We start from the raw sequence: 20,147 nt of genomic DNA on the forward strand, positions 1-20,147 counted from the left end.
TCTAGTACTCTATTAAAGATGTATTGTCCCCCAGAAAAAATAATTCTTGATTATTATTTTTTTTAATACGTCATTTTGTCATCCACTTTGACCTAAACAAAACTGTAAATTAAAGCAAAAAATAGTCAAATTTGCTGTCGAAATTAACCATTTATTTTGTCATTTTATAAGCGAAAACATGTTTTTTTTCCAGTTTTTTTTTCTACGGATGTGATTAGCTTGATTAAAACTACAAAATAATCTTCAAATATATTTAGGAAGTAGGTTAGCTATTTTTAACAGATAATATTTAATCTCATAATTCATGATTTCTGTCTGAGACTGAGAAATACAAATTTCGCGGCTTGCTTAAAGCCGATTTTCCACTAGGCTTATACGCATGTGTATTCATGCTTCCATCTTCCTCTCTATTCATGCGTATAAGCTGAGACTTTTGATTCGCGCAAACAAATTCGCCTAGTAATGGAAAATAGGCTTTAAGGCAGGTCACAAACTCATGTATCTTGTGTGCCAGTTCATTGAATATGAATTTTGTTATAATATTAATTTGTCTTTTTTTTTTCTCTACAGGAAGAAGTTGAACTAATATTATTACAACACAGTGCTGTTTACACTAAGTTACTCATTAAAGGAAAATTACCAAAAGGACAAAGAACATTACATTGCAAGAAAGGAATGTGTCTTTGTCAGTTTGTGGCACGAGTCATATACAACAAAAACATTTGAAGAAGAGCCTATTATATATTTTAATTCCACTGACACAGATAATGAACTCGTGAAATAAGTTATTTTCATCCAAAATTTCATCATATCCAGAACCGTGATGCGAAATCAGAAATTGGTTGCTACTACCTGTTCTGGAAAACTTTTTAGGCAATTCCATTTTTTACACTCTCAATATCACTTGGGGTTCTACATCTGAGATGAATTTAACTCGGAACAAACCAACAGTTTTGTAACTGTGTGGGTTAATGAATGAGTTGATGGAGCTTGTAGATGTTAGCGGTCGACCATTCATAACATTTAATTAGTACACATGCGCAAATTCAAGAAGAAGATGGCTCCCTCTATAATATGAACTCTGACGGCCTGAGAAATGCAGTATAAAAAAATGCTGCTACATGTTCAGCCACAGCTATTTAAATAAGTCTTCTATTGTTACAATTCATACCAATATTGATATTTTATCAGCAAAAAATCGATAAAAATATCAATATAATTTCTAAAACTAATTTGCACTTGTTCGGTTTCATGGAACGGAAGACAGTGTCATATGATTTCCATTTGAACAAAACATGCCATCTTCTATTATTGCGTTAAACGGAATCCGTGCGAAGGTAGTTTTGCTCTTTACAAAAGTTTTAAACTTAAAATTTACACAATAAGAAAAAAATAGCAATAACAATAAAATTGAATTTCTCGGACTTGTAAATAAGAGATTATTTTATGAAAGATGTAACATAGGTTTTTGAATGGTGACATATATAATACTGAAATAAAATAAATTCAGAATAATTGTAAATTAGATATATTCTCTTTGTAAAAGAATGTAATATTTACAATTAGAAAAATTATTTTACAATTGCTGATTAGGAAATTGGTTATATATTCCTTTGATACAAGTAAAGACATTTAAACATAGTAAAGTAAATTATTTTGTTTTCTCTTTTACAAAAAAGTTTTAATGTAACAAGTCCTCATTTTGTATTTTTCTCATAATATTCTTCAAATTAGATTCTGCTTATTTTATCTTTTCCCCATCTCTCCACATGTCATCTTATTTGAACATTATGCTCTACATTCAACTTCTAAATTCCAATCTCTCTTTGATTTATCATTTCATAAATGTCCATCCATCTAAACCGATCTAAACTACTTAATTTTCTTTGATCCTTTCTTCTCCACTGTTAACCATATTTCCCACATAACTCCTCTTATTTTTAAAACAAATTTGCATATGTAAATAAGTTTTGTACATCCAACTATGGAAAAAAAACAATACTTTATCCAACAAGTCTTTCACGTGTAGATATACTTATTAATTAATGGCACAAGTTATGTTTTCAAAATGGGTTTTACGTTACACAGAATGTCAATGTGACAAATCCATATATAGTCATTTAATGCTAAATATGGGCATACTATAGATTGACTTATCACATTATTTTTAGCTTACATTTTTTTATCTAGTTTTGGTGTTAAAATATTTCCATTGCTTTTATAAGAACCACGTTTCATAGTGTATAGGAATTAAATTATTGTTACAGTACGGTTAATTATGTATATTTTGTAAAACTGTACTGAATTTTATTGTTTAAAATGCTTAAAAGTATTTATTAGATAACTAGGCCTAGATTGAAGCAATAATCTTTTTCCATCTTAAAAGTTGTCGAATCATTAGTTTTTCTTTTCTATATTTTTTTATATTATATTTTTATTACAATATTTTTACCCAAACTTGTTTGTAAACCCTTTTTTCTACTTTATTTATGCTATATCCCCCATGTTGCCTTATTCTTAATGTTCCTGTTCATTTATTTACCTCTTTTATCTATTATAATTTTGTATTTGTAAAGTTATCCAATGTTTAAAATTTTTACGCTACATTTTTTTTCTGGCAATACTTCAGATCTTGGAAAAATCCTCTATGTTTTGAGCTACAATGAAGTAGGCTCTAGACCTGCTACATATATTGATGTATGCTACAATAAGAGATGCCACAACTACTAAATGCTACAAGTATAGTACTAAAGGTACATAGGTCTAGCATAAAAATAAATACACAATTCTACATATGTACGCTACAAATATTAGTTTTAAGGATAAATGCTACAACTATCTGCTACACAATTCTACATTAATGTAATAGAATGCAGGTGTGGGGAAAATGTCATGTCAATGTCTGCTACACGTACAAGAACATGCTACAATACGATGCTATAATGTATCATGCCACAGATCTGTAGCAATACAGATGTTGGAAGCAAATGTCATGTCACAGTGTCACACAAACATGCTACAAATGCAATAATGTACTGCAACTATTAAAACAACTATGCTTTAATACAATATCGTTTAACTTAAAAAACACGTTGCAGTAAAAATATCAATACTGCCCTACATAAAACCAGTGCTACAATTATTAACAGAAACAAATGCTACAGGTGATCTCTATGCTGTTGCACTGGTCACTTAATAACTGTAGGTCTAACTGTATCAATTTCAAATGTTTATGCAGACGATATTTTTAACAAATCAAACTTTTATATTTAACATTAAAATGTCTGTCATTTGTTTTAAATTATTTATCAGTGCATTGTGTCCGGGGATATTCTCATCCAAGGAAAATACTCTCATAACAGAAACACGATATTTAAAATATAGCTATACTGTTATATATTTAGACATTTGTTGTAATGTGTATTCAATACATTAATAATATTATTTAATACTTTGGTAGGTTTGTAAACTCCGGAATATCTTCTCATCATCACAACTCGTACATCTTGACGTCATAGAAATTATGAAATGGTAAAAAAATGTTTTAATAACAACGCAATATAAACGGTATATTTTTCTTGTGTATATTTTAAAAAATTACAATGTAGATCACACGTGTCAAGATAATATTATATAGATGAATTATTACTTGCATTTTTAATGATATACATTCTTGAAAATGTTTTGTTTCTTTTTGAACGTGTTTAATAAAACGTACGGGGCTACTATTATTGATTGTTTGTATTTATGTGTTTTATTTATTGGGTTGATCGACTAATCGAGTTATTGAGGATAATATTGGATCCAATTTCCATCGGCGATCGTTAATCCTACGCTGTCTATACACTAGCAAAAAGTTTGCAAATTCGAAGTCTGCAACAAAAATAGATAAAAAGTAAACGTTTTAGTATAAGAGTAGGTTTTACTAGGACCTTTTTGATTATTGAACATTTATTTTGATAACAGGTGTCTAGAAAACTCAGATCTAAGATGTATCCGAGTTTAATGATAACGGCATAAAGGGCGTAAAGAACAAAAAGTATAAATATACGAAGAATAAAAACTATAAACTTGTGACGAGTTCGCTTGTGTTTTCAAAAGTTTATATAAATCGGGGGGAAGAGCGAATTATTTCTCCTGGTATAAATATACGATTTGTTTGTCTTACGTGGGTTCGGCCCACTTTATTTCCATAGGCCTATACAGTTTTTCTCTGTATGAAAAAAGGGCAGTATATTCAATTTAAAAATGACAAAAATGCGTTTGTCTCGGAACCAGCAACCATTATAATAAAGAAGACCTACCATGAGTGATGGAAGAATGAAAACAGAGGGCACGTTCTAAATATTTTAGCATGTCCTAGCATTTACCTCCTTGGTCTTAGAATTGAATGGTATGAGAAAAAGATTCTCAAAGAAAAGACTTCGATCTTCTCTATTAAATCCATGGAGTAAAGAATGGCACGACATCCTAAAACTACTAAACAAAAGATAATCTCATGAATTCTCCAAGACATTATTTAATTATTCAGTTTAATACAAAACACTAACATTCCTACTAAAATATCTAACTTCTAAATATGCATTTTATTTTTGCCTATTCCATAAAAAAGGTGATACTGTATTAAGCTACGTAACGCATTCAGATGACACCATGATAAAATGGTCAATATTATCGATATTCTGGCAACCGTAATTATTGAAGATTTCGCGGGAAATGGCGGAATTTGAGAAGTGATTGAATGAGATCGAGTAAGTTCAACTATGTTTTTTTGTGTTAATTATGTACTTTGAAAGTAATTTAGTTAATGCATAGAACATTACTATAGTTTAAAAATAATTTTTAGATGTGAACTATGTAATTATTCTTATTCATTAATGAACTGTACGTAATTTTACTACCACTAAGCTAAGCCAGGGCAAGCCAGTAAAGTCTGCACTGACTACTGTTGCATGCTGAAACAAAACTGGTAGGCCCAGTGGTAGGGAGTGTTCAGTCTCTTAACGTGTAGGCCTAGATCAGGCTAGGCGATAGAAGGTAGTTAAATATATGATAAGTGCTCATTTAATTGGAAGATTTTCATGCTAATTAGTAGATGAACATTAATTCATGATTGAAAATGTATTTCAATTGATTGTATTAATATAATAAATAAATTATTATTTTTATTATTGACATTTTTAGGACACGTTTACACCGTACAGTATACTACTACTAGGCCTAGTACTTACTAGGTAGGCTACTCTACACTACACTAAAAGACTAGCTATGAAGCCTACTACTAGTACTAGGCCTACCCTGTCTTTCGGTCTTCTTTATGATATAAGAAAACAAATAAAAACAAATCATAAACTTAGTACAGTATTACTAACTCTATATGCCCTACACAGCAAAAACCCAGTGGCAAATATTTGTGTATTACATTAAAATTCTAGGCTAGCCTATATATACTATGTAGTACAATAGCCATGATCCAGTCATGGAGTTATATGATCAACTAAGAAACTCTTCTTTACATTCAAATTTTTTTAGATAACAAGAACAAACATTAAACAAGAAAAGGTAATGATGGCTGAAATTGAAAATGTTGATGAAACAGTAGAGGAACCAACAATAGAAGGACCAACAAAAGAGGATTTAACGAAAGAGGAAGCGTCAACTAGTCAAGCTCAATCACCCACATCATGTACGTACTCTGAAGGAATGGAAGTGTTAGCAAGATGGACGGATGGCCTATCATACCTTGGTACAATACAAAAGGTACGCCTACCACAAACCTGTAGAAGTGTACACTACTAGAATCTCTGGAAACCAAACTTTTCTTGATGTCAGATAGTCCCCAATTAATTGTTACTATTTAAAACATATTCAGCAGCATTCTAGATCCCACAAGACATAGACCAGACCAATGGTGACATTGGAAGATTTGACTTCCAACCCCAAGAATAATTTGTTTTATTCATGACTCACTTCAGATACCATATGATGTTTCCAAACACCCTTTCAATTTATTATCACTCACACTAGTATGGGTATTCCACCAGGCAGCAAAATACAGTAAGAGTACCCCTAATATATACTGAATACTGAAATGCTTTATTTGTCCATCATCATCATAAAATAACAACAGAAATTCTTCTTGAAGATTGACAATAATAAATAGATATACAATATAATATATTATGTACACACACATAATTGCACAAAAAATATAAGTTATGAAACACGGTGTAAAAATGACAAGGTATTAAAATTGAATAGCATTCAGGAGATTAAAATAGTTTAAAACAGCTTTAAAAGGATTAAAAACAGCTTTAAAAGGATTCAAACCATTAGAATGTTCCTAAAACCTTACAATTTATAAATTGCTAAAATTTCAATTAGACTAAAAATGTTAAAAACGTTTAAAAATATTAAAAATATAAAAACATTTTATAAAGTTTCATTGTTTACATAGTCTTGTATAACATAACATTTTATCGATGGTGACATGAATTAATTATATGAATTTTCAAGAAAAATCTGTACATACAGTACCATTAGGATAACAACAATAATTCAATCCTTTTTTGAGTGTAAGCTCTTCCTCCAAGCTTCACCCTGTTTTAATTCAAGTGCCGTAATAAGATAATTTAACATGTTTTTTTTTTTCATAGGTGGAATCCGACCTTGGCAAATGTTTTGTTACTTTTGAAGATAACTCTGAACATTGGGTTCTATATAAAGATCTACAAAAAGGTTTGTGATGTGTTGTTGCAGTTGCTGAATCTACTTCAAAGACTAATCTTAAGGGGTAGCTCCAGGACCGTTAGGACTAACCTTAAAGCGTAACTCCGTGACTTTTAGGACTAATCTTAAGGGGTAGCTCCAGGACCATTAGGACTAACCTTAAATCGTAACTCCGTGACTTTTAGGACTAATCGAAAAGGGTAGCTCCAAGTTTAACATTTAATACTGTTTTTTTTTTTAAATATAAATCTTTGCAACAACATTAATAATCATAACTTTACTTATTTTCACCAGGTGTGCAGATGGGAGAAATCACATGTACGTTGTGTCATAGTGGTGAATCTGTTTTGCCAAATGAAATAGTCCTCTGTGATCACTGTGGTCTAGGTAAGAAACTTATAGGCCTTGAGAATAAACTTAAACAAAGGTTAAATAGGCTTAGATGTACACATTGGCATTGGTAAGTTAGACATAGGCTGAACCTATGTTAAATGGACCTGAGTGAGTTATTTATTTATTTATTTATTTTATGTCTTTAGGCAATGTGGCCAAGGATTACCAATAGTGAATTAATCACTGTCCTATCAGATAGGTGGTAATCCCCCTGATACAGGGGCTATTGTGTGAACCAGTTCACCGGGGTAACCCCCTACTCTTTTTCGAATAATGAACTGGGTTTCTTTAAAGTACACACAGGTTATAACTGTGTACACTGGACCTACGGTTTATAGTCCTTATCCGAGAAGACTTGTTCCACCACCAGAACTAGGAGCGAGTCGGCCTCGAACCCTTGTCCTCAGATAGTAAGTGTGATTAGCTTATGTTGGGAAGTGCCATTAATGGTAATGTGTTTTTTCTTTATCAGGTTATCATCAGAACTGCCATCAACCTACAATAGAGCATAAGGTGTTGCTATCAGAGGATGAACCATGGATCTGTCGTCAGTGCGTATTTGTCACTTCACAGAAGGTAAACAATATGTCTAAGTTTCTCAAATAGAACAAATCCCCTTTAACAAAAAAAGTGTGATATGGTAGTAGTATGCCCAAATATGGTAGTGATATGACATCATCATGTCCATATATGGGCACATCAAATTTTTTTTGTCACATAAAGTTTGATAGTGTAGACAAGGATTTAGCAACAGCTTGGTAAAATCAACTGGCTGAATGATTGTAGACCAGATAATATGAATAATATCTCAAATGCAAATTATCTTTATTTATACTTCCAATAAATTCATTGCTCATTCACATATAAATATAAATATAAAAATGTACAGAACAAAAGAAAAGAAACAAACAATAACAAATCCAAACAATACATATTATTGAGTTCCATATTATTATTATGATTAAATTTTGATTCAGAAAGTTTTTATGTTATAAATAAACTAATATCCTTGTAATGGCAACAGAGTCTGCGTGTATGTCACATTTTACTGTTTTGTTTTGTTTACTACATGTATATTTTTATTTAAATGTCAATGTATAACACAAGTTCAGTTACGTCTTTTAATACATTTTTGTTTTACTCATTAGGTTGGTGGCGCTACACGTAGGGGATCAGCAGGCAAGTCAATATTGCAATTCTCGAATTTTTATTTTTACAATTTTAACTTTTTAGTTTATTACTTTAAAAAATGGATATTTCACTTTTTAAATCTTTTTAAAATTTAGCAAAAGTATTTCAAGAAATGAAACGGTCTTTGCCATATAGGGTAAGATTTTATTATCATCGTCATCATTATCAGCATGATTCATTATTGTATCATCATTCCTATCATCTTCATTATTATCATTGTTATCATTATCAACATGATTCATTATTGTTATAATCATTACTATCATCATTATTATCAGCATGATTCATTATTGTCCTCATCATTACTGTCATCTTCATTATTATCATCGCCATCAATATCAACATGATTCATTATTGTCATTATCATTACTATCATCTTCATTATTATCATCGTCATCAATATTAACATGATTCATTATGGTCATTATCATTACTATCATCTTCATTATTATCATCGTCATCATTATCAACATGATTCATTATTGTCCTTATCATTCCTATCATCTTCATTATTATCATCGTCATCAATATCAGCATGATTCATTATTGTCATTATCATTCCTATCATTTTCAGCTATGCACTAGCTGTCTAGTCACACATAATATTCAAAAGCAATTTTTGTTTACAGCTTGGCTCTCTTCACTGGGATAGTAACCATCGTGTGAACACAGAACAATGTTACTGTTATTGTGGAGGGCCTGGAGAGTAAGTACTAAATGTGTAAAAGTTAAAAGTATTTGTTTTTGATATTGTATTTTTTTATTTTAATTCAAAATACCAATACAAATATGTGTATTTCTGAAAATAACTGTTGATAACATTACGATCGATATGCTTTGATCGTATTCGTGCAAAGTATTATACGAATGCTAGCTAATAGTATTGACTGATTTTTCTACTGCCCTCTATGTAATGTTTTAGCCTGAATATACCATATTTATTTGAATGGGCATTTATTTCAAAAGATATTTTATTGTGGGCGTTTATTTCAAAGGGTAATTTATTCAAACTGGGATGTTTAAATAAATATGGTAGTTTATCTATCGATGTTTTTTCTATTTTTTTTCCACTATTTTTTTTTAGCTGGTACTTAAAAATGCTGCAATGTTGCCGATGTAAGCAGTGGTTTCACGAAGGTGAGAATTTTTTCATATTTAATTTGTAGTTTGACCTATCATAATCGTGGAGCTTATCATTATATACTCAGTTTCCATAGATAAAAATGGAAAGTTCAAACTGCTAAACTTGTTCCTAATTCATGACTCGTTTTATAATTGACATATAAAATGACATTACATAAGGACTGTACATTATTCATTTTGTTGGTTTTAAATTTAATTCACATTTTGTTTGCCTATTGTGGAATTTTATCAATGATGGCTAAGAAAAACGTTTGAATTCAGTTACTGTAAGTCCACTTTATATAACAAACACAACTAGAAAGCCACTCCGAGAGGGCATACCTCCGCCTACTGTAAAATTCTCCTACATAAGATTTCTCCGGTAAATAAAATATATATATATATTTGTGTGTGTCTTAATGCTGTTTGTGATTTATGCTAATTTCATTACAAGCATGTGTATGCGAGTTTGGTGTAATGGTTATGTAACAAGTCTTTCAGTTAACAATAGCTTCAGTTGACTAACAAAAGAACAGCAACGCAAAAATCAAACGAGTGAATTTGAAAAGAAATAGGTTTTTTAAACTACTCGCATCAAAAAATGTGCCCATTAAATCAAATTATGTTTTAAAATTACAAATCACAAATTATAACTCTTGCCTCTTGTTCAAAAATTAAGTTTTTTGGACAAGTAGTTCTCGAGAAAATGCAATTTCAGTTTACTTGTTACTTTAAGACTGCTCGCCGGCTTTTGACAAATTCTGTCCTATCTTTTAACACTAGCAGGTCTAAAAAAGTATACTAAAAAGTGGTCCAGAATTGGGACTGTGGTCCCAAATGGTCCCAAAATTTAATGGAATGGTCCTTGACCACATATCTATCTGTCTATTCATTTTGGTAAAGATCTTGTAATTACTTTTTGAGTAATCCTGCTAACAAACAAACAAACAAACACACGCTACCGATTACATATACCTCCTTGGCGGAGGTAAAATATACAAATACAATTTGTTAAATAAAAATATAATCAACTAAATACTATTTCAATTTATTTCAGCATGTGTGCAATGTTTAGAGACGCCAATGTTATATGGTGATCGGTTAGTCCCTTTTTTTTTCATTTATATTTTAGTACTTAAAATAGGTACGCATGGATTTACCGTATTTAGAAATACAGTACTGACAGTGACAGAAATACAGCAACAAAAAGGGCACTCGGAGAGCACAAACCTCCACCTAGGCATATGACAATTTAATGACATGTTCCCATACAGCTATGAAACCATCTTTTAAAATCTGGTCAAAATCTGACTTTTTGAGAAATCCTGCTAACAAATATAGAAAAAAACAAATACACACAATTCGGCTATTCTGGTCGAGGTAATAATTTAGCCAACTTTCTCAAACTATGGTTGATTTTAAGAATTTCTGAATTTTAGAATGCTCATAGAATGGATTCACTGTTTGGTGTAATAGTGTCATCTTCACAACAAAAGTTTGAACAAAATATGGCCGCTTCTTTTTTTCAGAATTAACATACAGTTTTTCTATTTATGAATTTTAATTTCTAATTTTACTCATTAAATTGAACAGGTTTTACATATTTGTGTGTTCTGTCTGCAATCAGGGACCAGAGTATTTGAAGAGACTGACATTAAAATGGTAAGTTGATGTTATGTTTCAATTGCCTTCTCATGTGTGGACATCTATTTCATATAACAACCCATCATCAGCATAAATGGACCCTGATCTTCATTTAATATTCAAACCCACAAATACCTCTACGAATTTTGCTAAATAAGGTTCTACAAATTTTGCTAAATACCTCTACCAATTTTGCAATATTCCTCTACCAATTTTGCTAAATACCTCCACAAATTTTGCTAAATACCTCTATAACATTTTTATAAAATAATCAAATTTTAAGTCTGTATACCACCAGTGGTTTCTCATTACATGAGCCTTATTAGGAACACCAAACACCTCTAAAACTATCTAGTTCCATATTACGAACAAACACCGCTGCAAAATGCTCTCAGAAACTATCGGTTCATAGACATATGAATGGATCAAAAACATAATCAACAACCTAATTATGTAACACTTTATAATATATATTTATTTGTTTTATTCAGGGCCGATGTTGCACACCTCGTTTTATACAATCTCACATTATTACACAAGAAAAAATATTATGATATTGAAGAAGAGATAATTCCTTTCTTAAATGAAATTTGGGACAGACTACAGGCTCCAAATGTAAGTGGGTTGAACTCTTAGTCCTGCGTTCACACTATTACAGAGAATCTATAGCTTTTCACTATTCAGATATGTTTATGACTATTCTTAAGCTCTGTCTACACTATCAAACTAGTTGGACAAGAAAAGTTGGATGTGCCCAAATATGGTAATGATAATGATAATCATCATCAATAATGACATCACATCACATTTTTTTGTCACATAAAGTTTGATAGTGTAGACAGAGCTTAAGTGCTTGTTCACACTAGGGGCATAGATTACCAACAATTAGGAAACAAAGATATATTATATGTTTTTATCAGAATAACTGTGCGTGTTGAAGAGATCTAGTAGCTGTTCGAACTTCTCACTGTTTCTGAGCAGTGCAAACATTTTGTGAGCTGTTCTAGCAGTTCATTCGTAAACTGTGATATTTATGTACTAGATTTGATTTTTGTAATTTTTTTATGGATTTAACTTTTTATTTCAGCTACCAAATAGTTCAAGACTTGAAAGACCTAAATGTATATTAGGTGCTTTATCATCGTCAAAAAATAAGTAAGATTTATTTTGTTGTTGTTATGAAAAAAGATTTGTAGTTTAACAAATTTTCCTCTAGTGTAAAACCACCTTATCAGTTCCTTTATATAATATGCATTCCTTTTTTATATAATGCTACGCAAGATTTCGTTGCGGAAAAGAGGTTAAAAAGAAGAAAACAATTTGGGGGTTAAGGATCCGTACACCACCTATTCAACCCCAAGTAGTCTTGCCAGCGATTGGACAGATCACAGAGGAAGTTATGAATGACCTTCAGATGAAAGGTCGAAAGGTTGTGACCTTTGTTCCAGTTCAAAGGTATAATATTGTTGTATTGTTTTGTTTTTTAATGTGAAATATGCAAATATATTTTTGCAGTATTTGAATGTTTTTCTAATTAAACTTATATTTTTTTAAATAAAATTTTAATTATTTCTATTTAAAATTGTTTAATCTTCTAATACCTTTTAATAGTTTTAGTTAAACTTGCTAATACTTTTTATGAAACTGTTTAATATTTCTAACTCTTTGATAGCAACTCGCCGGTACCGTTATCGCGCAAAAGAAAATCTAAAGAACAGATTGATAAACGTATGAAGAAGGCCAAGAAAACGCTGGACGAAGCTGCCCCTAATAAGGTACGACCTTGTCTCCAATTATGGATCATTTTTGTGTTTTGGGCTTGGGAAATCATTAATATCTTGACATGAAAAGTCCAAATTGAACACATATTAAAAAGTTTTTACTTAGGATTTAAGAACGAATCAAAATTATAAAAAACCTTCAAAAATTATAAACTTTATCAGGGGTTTTTTGTATTCTTTTTGAATTTTACATACAATTTTGTATAAAATGTTTTAGAATGCTGTGCTTTCAAAGGCCAAGTATTCATTAGTATATTTATTCATGTTAAACACACATAAAATATATTTTGAAATTGTTGGAGTTCAGTTAAAATGCAGATAAATTACAAAATTACAATTCAAAAAAAGTAATAGAACCATCTTCCATTAAAAGTTAGTACATAGACTCATAGAAAACATCTAAAAAAAAAATGTAAAATGCATAAAGAAAAAAACAGTAAACCACATAACAAAAACAAGTAAAACTCATAAAAAACAAGTAAAACATATTTTTTTTTTTAAAGGAAAAATAAAATTCATTAAAAGACAAGTGAAACACACAAATTTGTAAAGGTTTAAATAGTTGTGGAGCTGTCTACTAATCCAAAGGTCCAGGGTTTAATCCTGACTTAGTGCCAGAGTTCAATCCTGACTTAGTGCCAGGGTTGACTCTTTCAATTCCACTCCCTAAACCTAAAATGAGACTTAGTTTATAAGCACAATCAATTATAAAATAGTTTATTTATCCTGTAATTGGTTGATTTTCTCACTGTTTGATGCATAAACAAATTTTAAACAAAAATAATAATAAAAAATAAATAATTTTTACTCTGTATTTTCAGACTTCAATCATTCCTCATGGAAAAAAATCAAATAATATTCTAAATGGAAGATGCAACATAAACAGTTTCCTTAACTCCATTCCGCTTGGCGGACCATCCGTGTTAGACTCCATTCAGCCACTAGAAACATTCCAATGCGGTGACATTTTGTTGCCCGCAACAACCTATGCAAATAGCGCAAGTACTTCTGAAAGTAGTTCTGTTGTATCGACGGCTAGCATTACGAATTCGGAAAACGGTTTCAGAAGAAAAAAAAGGCAAAGAAAATGGAAGAAATATGACCCGAATGATGAACTTGAAACAGCTCACTTTAATGGCGAAGTTAATGATGTGAATTCGAGCGTTGATGATAATTTTACGTTAGTTAATCCGAGAGTAAATGGATTTACGGAAACAACACAATCTATGTCTGATCTAAAAAAATCAATTCAATCGTACTTCGGTGTTGAAAGTCGAATGGCTTCAGGAGAACAATATACGGTTCATGGAAAGAGAACAACAGACGATGGACAAGTTGAATATCTTATTGAATGGGATTCGTGCCCTCCATAGCTCAGAGAAATATTTTTTCAATAATTATTAAATGCATACAACGTCTCATCGTGCCTTATTATAACAAATGAATTATACTTTTTTATATATAAAACCAAATAAGAGATAAATGTTAGGTTTTGTAAAAGATACCCGATTTTCTATTTATAGGTACTACTAGACATTTTTATATCATAGTTAAACCTGGCCTGGAAAAAAAATACCTGATCATTTAATTTTCTTTATGGGTGTGGGGAGTTGAGGACTGAAGAAGTAGTCATATGAAAGTTAGCTAGCTAGCTCCTGATTTTAAAATTCCTTTGTTATAAGATAATTATTTACGAGCATCAGACAATAAGTCCTATTTTTTAGAAATAGGAAGGAAAAAACCATCATTTTTAATGGTAGGTTTGGGCTTCCAAAAGAACTTGAAATTAAAATAATTGTATTCCATTTCAAACCAAAGATATTTGTTGCTGCGAAAACGCTCTCTGAATTTTTTATTTTCAGAACAGAGTGAATTATTATAAATATAATTAAAGGCCAACTTTACCGAGAACCATATTTTTACAACGTATTAGGGATGTACATATGATTTCAGAACAATCGCGAGATTTACGATATCGCCGCGCACGCTCGCCGTAAATTGCTGTGACGTCACAAGTGCTTGGCAAAATCTACCTCATGAGTTTTCACTGTTAACATACGAGAGATAGGTACCGTCACTTCAATTGCTAATTTAACCTGTATTCGGCTTAAATTTTCCAAAATGTTTAGTCTGGTATTTTGAAGAAACACTTCATTATCAAAGAAAAAAATTCAACATTGATATTTTTTATGACTTATTTAAAGTTTGTTTACTAGAAATGTTCGCCCTAATACGTTGTTAATTTTGGTTCTCGGTCAAGTTGTCTTTTAACAACTCCCTAGAAATACATTATTGTTCCTTGCAAAATAGTTTTAATTGTCTATGTATATGGTTGTATACTTCATCAGTACTATTCAATGTGTATTCATTAGGCTGGTGCACACTAAAGTGATGCCCATCTATTCTGCTAAGAACAAATATGAATCGCTTTAGTGTACACCAACCATTATAGATGAACGATAGTAAGTCCATACTTAAGGTTGTTAATTCTATTAGGCATAATGTTAGTCTGCCTTTTCCAATAGTAGGCCTAATCTCTTGGCTAGGCCCGAAGCTAAAAATGTAAACCTTAATTTAGTCACAGCTAAGCTTTTGCAATTTAAATCAAATGCGAATGTTCAGGTTATTATAAATAATTGTATTACGGTTTAATAAATTGTATTTAGTCTTTTTGAACTAAATTCATTTTCATATAAGTATAGTTTTGCATCTAAGGCCTTTTAAATTGTGATTTAATAAAGCTTGGTTTTCCCACTAAAAGCCGCATTGCAATACACACGTGCAACGCAAGTTATTCGACATTTTGAATGATACATCGCTTGTGATTGGTCAAATTAGTTACGTTGTGTCTTCCTCTTAGTGGGAAGAACGAAGCTTTTATAGTTTACATTTAGTTCTAGAAATACCATAGAGGTGTTATATAACTAGATAGTCAACTCCTGGACTATTATTAATGTTTTTGAACATAGATAGGGCGGACAATTTGAGGATTTCCCACCCGGTCGTTCAATTTGAAGATTTCCCACCCGGTAGTCCAATTTGAGGATTTCCCACCCGGTCTTCCAGTTGACGCTCTAATTGTAATACCCACATGACATTAAGAAATATGTTAGAAAATAATTGACGTTGCGATTGCTTCATTCACTTCCCCAAATTTGTGTTACTGAAGCTACCACAATCGCAAAAGATGTGTAAGCATGCGCAAATGTGATTGCTCCACACCGCTTGCTATCCTTGATAAACCATTTAATCTCCGGAGCTCAGGTGTTGTTAGATTGCAACACGCTACTGTATTTATGTTTTTCTACCCCGCGCCAAGTCAATCGGGACTGGTTTACTTGTAGAACAAAAGTGGTACAGCAGCTTTTTTTCAATATTTACAGTTTATTAGCACGAATAGCAATACTGTATGTTGGTGAGTATACATAGATAAATGTTGTATTAACACAATAACGAGCTCAGACACTCGACGTAACATTGACGTCACCATCTTAAGTCCCGTACTTGACGGTTGATCTTTTACAACTGTCGAGATTTATTACTCTTAAGTATTGTTCTGCAATCGGAAACATTTGTTTAGAGAGGGCCTACTCAAACAGTATGAGTAGGCCTATAACGTGCTAATGTGTATAGCCTAGGCTATTTATATACATTTGTTATGTTACGGTAATACCGTATACATCTGTTTAGTATGTCCTACCCATTCCTATATGAGTGAGATGAGTATAACATGTTTAATGTGTATAGATAGTATTATATTATATTGTATAGTTTACGTAAAGATTTGTTTAAGACGTCCTACTCAAATTCTAACGAGTATAACTTGTTTAATCTGTTACAGCACATACACTATTGCATTATATACAGTCATGTGGTTAAAGGAAATTAAGCGTGTCTTCTTGAAAGAATTGGTCCACATTATTCTGGCTGACAATTGTTACTTATCAGGTATATCTTTTTTGTGTCTTTTTTATTGGTCTTTAAAAAGTACGTTTCCGTTAGGCTATGCGTTTACATTTTATGAATATAACGGCCCACGGCAAAATGTCCAAATAACTATCTCTTCACTTTTTCGCAGATTCTCCGCCATTGATGAACAATAGCGAAATCCAGCATTGCTGATCTCTTGGAAGAACCTTCGGAACGAGTCGTCACATTTACAGATTCCAGGACGGAGCGACTCCTTATCTAATTTACACACGTTACAAATGAGTCTGTTATCGTTGTCTCGGTTCAACTTCGGCATCGCTCGCATGACATCGGAATCTGTGTACCCATACCATTCGGTAAGTCCACCCCAATGTTTGCGCTGTTCTAATTCAAAAGTTACATTTTTGGTAAATAGTCCACGGCTTTCTTTAGCCGCTAAGATGGCTTCTGACAATTGTTCAATTTGGTAAAAGTCTGCTTCGGCTTCGAGAAGATCCCATTCGGAGAAGTGGTCCGGTAGGCAAAGTTGTGCGGTACGTAAAAAGTTTAAAATGTACCGAAATATCTTGCCGTCGCGGTCAATGACGTAACTACCGCGGTTGTCCTTCACTGGCGGGAAACGGCCGCTGAACATGCTACCGATCATGGAATCCGGGTACATCGTTAACGTCGAAACATTGGTTACGTAATGCTTGCCGCCAACGTTTAAGTTGATGATTTGATCGGTTTTCATCTTCTGTTCAGAACCAACGTTTGAAATGTATATCCGGTAGGCCTCCACTTGCAACCTAAAGAAAACAAACATATTTGAATGTAACATATTTGAATGTATCATTTTAATGTAATTTAAAATGTAGGCCCTATACAAAATTACTGTAAAAACGAATTGAATTAACTTAATTATATTGAGCCAGTGAAATTAGTTCGCCATAATTTCACTGGCTCAATATAGGTAGGCCTATCAGTTATTAGGGGGTGGGGAGGAATGGAAAAATCAGCAATGTGGTCATGTTACAAATCCGAATTCAAACATTCTACCCTGGCAGCCGTTCGGATTTAGTTTTTTACCCAGTAAGTTGAACAGTCACGATATAAAGCAAATTTAGTAGAGAAAGAACGGACAAAAATCTTCACAATAGTGCACAAAAATAGAAATCTTCATGTGCAACAACGATTACCACAGTCCTGACATTTTTCACAAATTAGTATTACGGTACCATGGCAACAGACGTTTTCACAATAATTGATGAGAAAGGTATTATAGGTTTATACGGCATTAAAATCATTGAGACGTACGTCTGTAATAATATATTATTTAATAAATGTTGTAATTTTACTATTATGATTCCCCTTCTAAGTTGGGTCCAGAATCGAAACAGTATTTTGAAAAAAATGGGGAGAGGTGGTATGCATATGGGTGGGTGTTAAGAATTGTAAAATTGCTAGACAAATTATTACTGCGTTCTATCTTTTGTATGGTTAATTATGTTACCCAGGGGGGGGGGGGGGAGGCGAACACAATACAATAAAAGATCCATACCGTCACATTAGTTAGTGTAACTAAAGTGTGAACCCGAGTGTGAATTAATTTTGGCAATTTATCACAACTCGTGAGCCTCATTAAGTTTCGGAAATTGAAATGCAAAAGCCATTTTTGCTTCATATATATATATATATATATTAATAAAATATAATAGGCCTATTTAATCTGCCAAGTACCGACTCTCGATCCATTTTTATTTTAAATGAAAGGTTACGTAATTCCCGGTTATATTATAGCAAATCCATTCGCGCGCTGCTCCGCCAAATCAATAACATAGATGACCATGGTATTAATTTCACCAGTCAGACGTGATGTGGTCATAATAGGATTTCAAAGCTATTTTTAATATTTGAGTTCAAAAGAAGTTCAGCGTGGAAATTTAAAATGCGCCTTTAAGGAATGCTTCGTGCATGCCCCCATTAAATTAAGCTTATTAGTGTAATTTTAACAGGAAATGTTTCAATCACATGATTTAAAATGGTAAGGTAGAAGGTAAAAGTCCCGTATTCAATTCTGAACACTTATGGGTATGAGCTGTTAGGAGCTCATTTGAGAGGCCTCGGAATTATGTGGTAGGGTGACCAGTTCCTTTGGTCAGTCAAGTGTCCAAACCACTCGACTACCCAACTTCTTTAAAATTCAATTCAGTTCTATTCAAATTAACATTTATTTCTTCCGCAGTAAAATAACAACAAATAACCAATATAAAATGTTAACTGAATCCAAAATTCGCGCCGGTAACAGTCAACACGTGCTATAAATAGGAGGCATAGCCTCTACTTAGTCTAGGCCTATACTATAGACACGCATCATTAAATATAAAGTTTGTTAACCAGAAATATACGCACAGAAATTGTTAATCCCCGGATTAGGCCCCGAGCTTGGGAAAGCATGGTCAACATGCAATAGTTATGACGTACTACACAATTATATAATAACAAAAACTAATTTAAGTTACAGCTGGGAAATAATTTATTCTAAATCTAAAAATGTTTTCAAGAGAAGACAAAAAAAAATGTATTTACCTAAGTATATTATTATTAAGTCTGTTTTTCTCTCGTTGACCAGCGTTATGTCCATACAATCGCTGCAGAATGTCAGTCTGTAATAATTTATATTATTAGTAAACTGTATTTATATACAGACATTTTGTAAAGACAGTGTGTGATCTCATTGGCTGATTCGCTAAACGCATGATACAGCTTTACCTACTTTAGTACGGAGCAAAACATGTCTGTAATTTTCCATTACCTTGTTTGACCTGACTCAGCTGTAAGCTACTACAAATTGTTTTATTTAGTTGTAGACATGCCAGTATATTGATTGCTATAGATTTTAAATAATGTTAATAGGCCTACTCGATAAATTATATTAACTTTTTAGCGTCAATACTAATGTAGGCCTATTCATAGTTTCGAGGAATCGAGGTGCCAGTCGTTTCTTAACATTTTATTCACGAGGTCTCTCTTCAATTCACCGGAAAATTATTCCCCTTTGTATAATATTTCCTGTTTAAAGTTCATTATATAAGATAATAGTTAACTAATAATAGCTATCATGCAAGCAAACAAGATGGATTGTGGCCACATCCCACTAGCACGGTCTATCAGTAGGCTATTGCACACTGGAGGGAGAGGGGAGAGATCCGCTGCCCCGCTCCATCTAATTATGGAGGTATAAAGAGATTTTTATACTTCCATGATCTAATCATCTTTCTAAGAAAACAATATATATTTTTATAAAACCTTATTTCAGCCCGATTTAGACCTACTTTTTTCCCTCAGATGCTTTTCGCTTCAAATCCTATCCGCGAG

At 32.2% G+C, this 20,147-nt stretch overlaps 3 protein-coding genes across 5 annotated transcripts in view; 2 read left to right on the forward strand and 1 right to left on the reverse strand.

Annotated features, from left to right (window-relative positions):
• Positions 1–3,718, forward strand: part of LOC140047350 (transmembrane protein 268-like) — a 33,620-nt gene extending 29,902 nt beyond the window's left edge. For all 3 annotated transcript variants that reach the window (XM_072092305.1, XM_072092303.1, XM_072092304.1), the window contains one exon: positions 571–3,718. In XM_072092305.1, the coding sequence (XP_071948406.1) occupies positions 571–726 (156 nt within the window). In that variant the 3' untranslated portion in view covers positions 727–3,718. The remainder of the gene's footprint in view (positions 1–570) is intronic.
• Positions 3,719–4,712: 994 nt separating this feature from the next.
• LOC140046419 (metal-response element-binding transcription factor 2-like) lies at positions 4,713–15,876 on the forward strand. The gene is made up of 16 exons (XM_072091064.1): positions 4,713–4,751; positions 5,533–5,760; positions 6,657–6,738; positions 7,024–7,116; positions 7,595–7,698; positions 8,271–8,301; positions 8,409–8,449; positions 8,943–9,019; positions 9,398–9,450; positions 10,493–10,535; positions 11,029–11,097; positions 11,571–11,694; positions 12,167–12,234; positions 12,361–12,534; positions 12,752–12,854; positions 13,682–15,876. The coding sequence occupies exons 2-16, from the start codon at positions 5,566–5,568 to the stop codon at positions 14,231–14,233; spliced, it is 1,809 nt and encodes a 602-aa protein (XP_071947165.1). The 5' UTR covers positions 4,713–4,751; positions 5,533–5,565; the 3' UTR covers positions 14,234–15,876.
• A 744-nt stretch (positions 15,877–16,620) lies between these two features.
• On the reverse strand, positions 16,621–19,439 carry LOC140046420 (BTB/POZ domain-containing protein KCTD21-like). Its single transcript, XM_072091065.1, has 2 exons — positions 19,359–19,439; positions 16,621–17,578 (listed from the first exon to the last, which is right to left on the reverse strand). The coding sequence occupies exon 2, from the start codon at positions 17,521–17,523 to the stop codon at positions 16,879–16,881; it is 645 nt and encodes a 214-aa protein (XP_071947166.1). The 5' UTR covers positions 17,524–17,578; positions 19,359–19,439; the 3' UTR covers positions 16,621–16,878.
• Positions 19,440–20,147: the final 708 nt, after the last annotated feature.

The sequence above is a fragment of the Antedon mediterranea genome, chromosome 4 (genome assembly GCF_964355755.1).
Source record: "Antedon mediterranea chromosome 4, ecAntMedi1.1, whole genome shotgun sequence".
In the NCBI taxonomy this organism is placed as follows: domain Eukaryota; kingdom Metazoa; phylum Echinodermata; class Crinoidea; order Comatulida; family Antedonidae; genus Antedon; species Antedon mediterranea.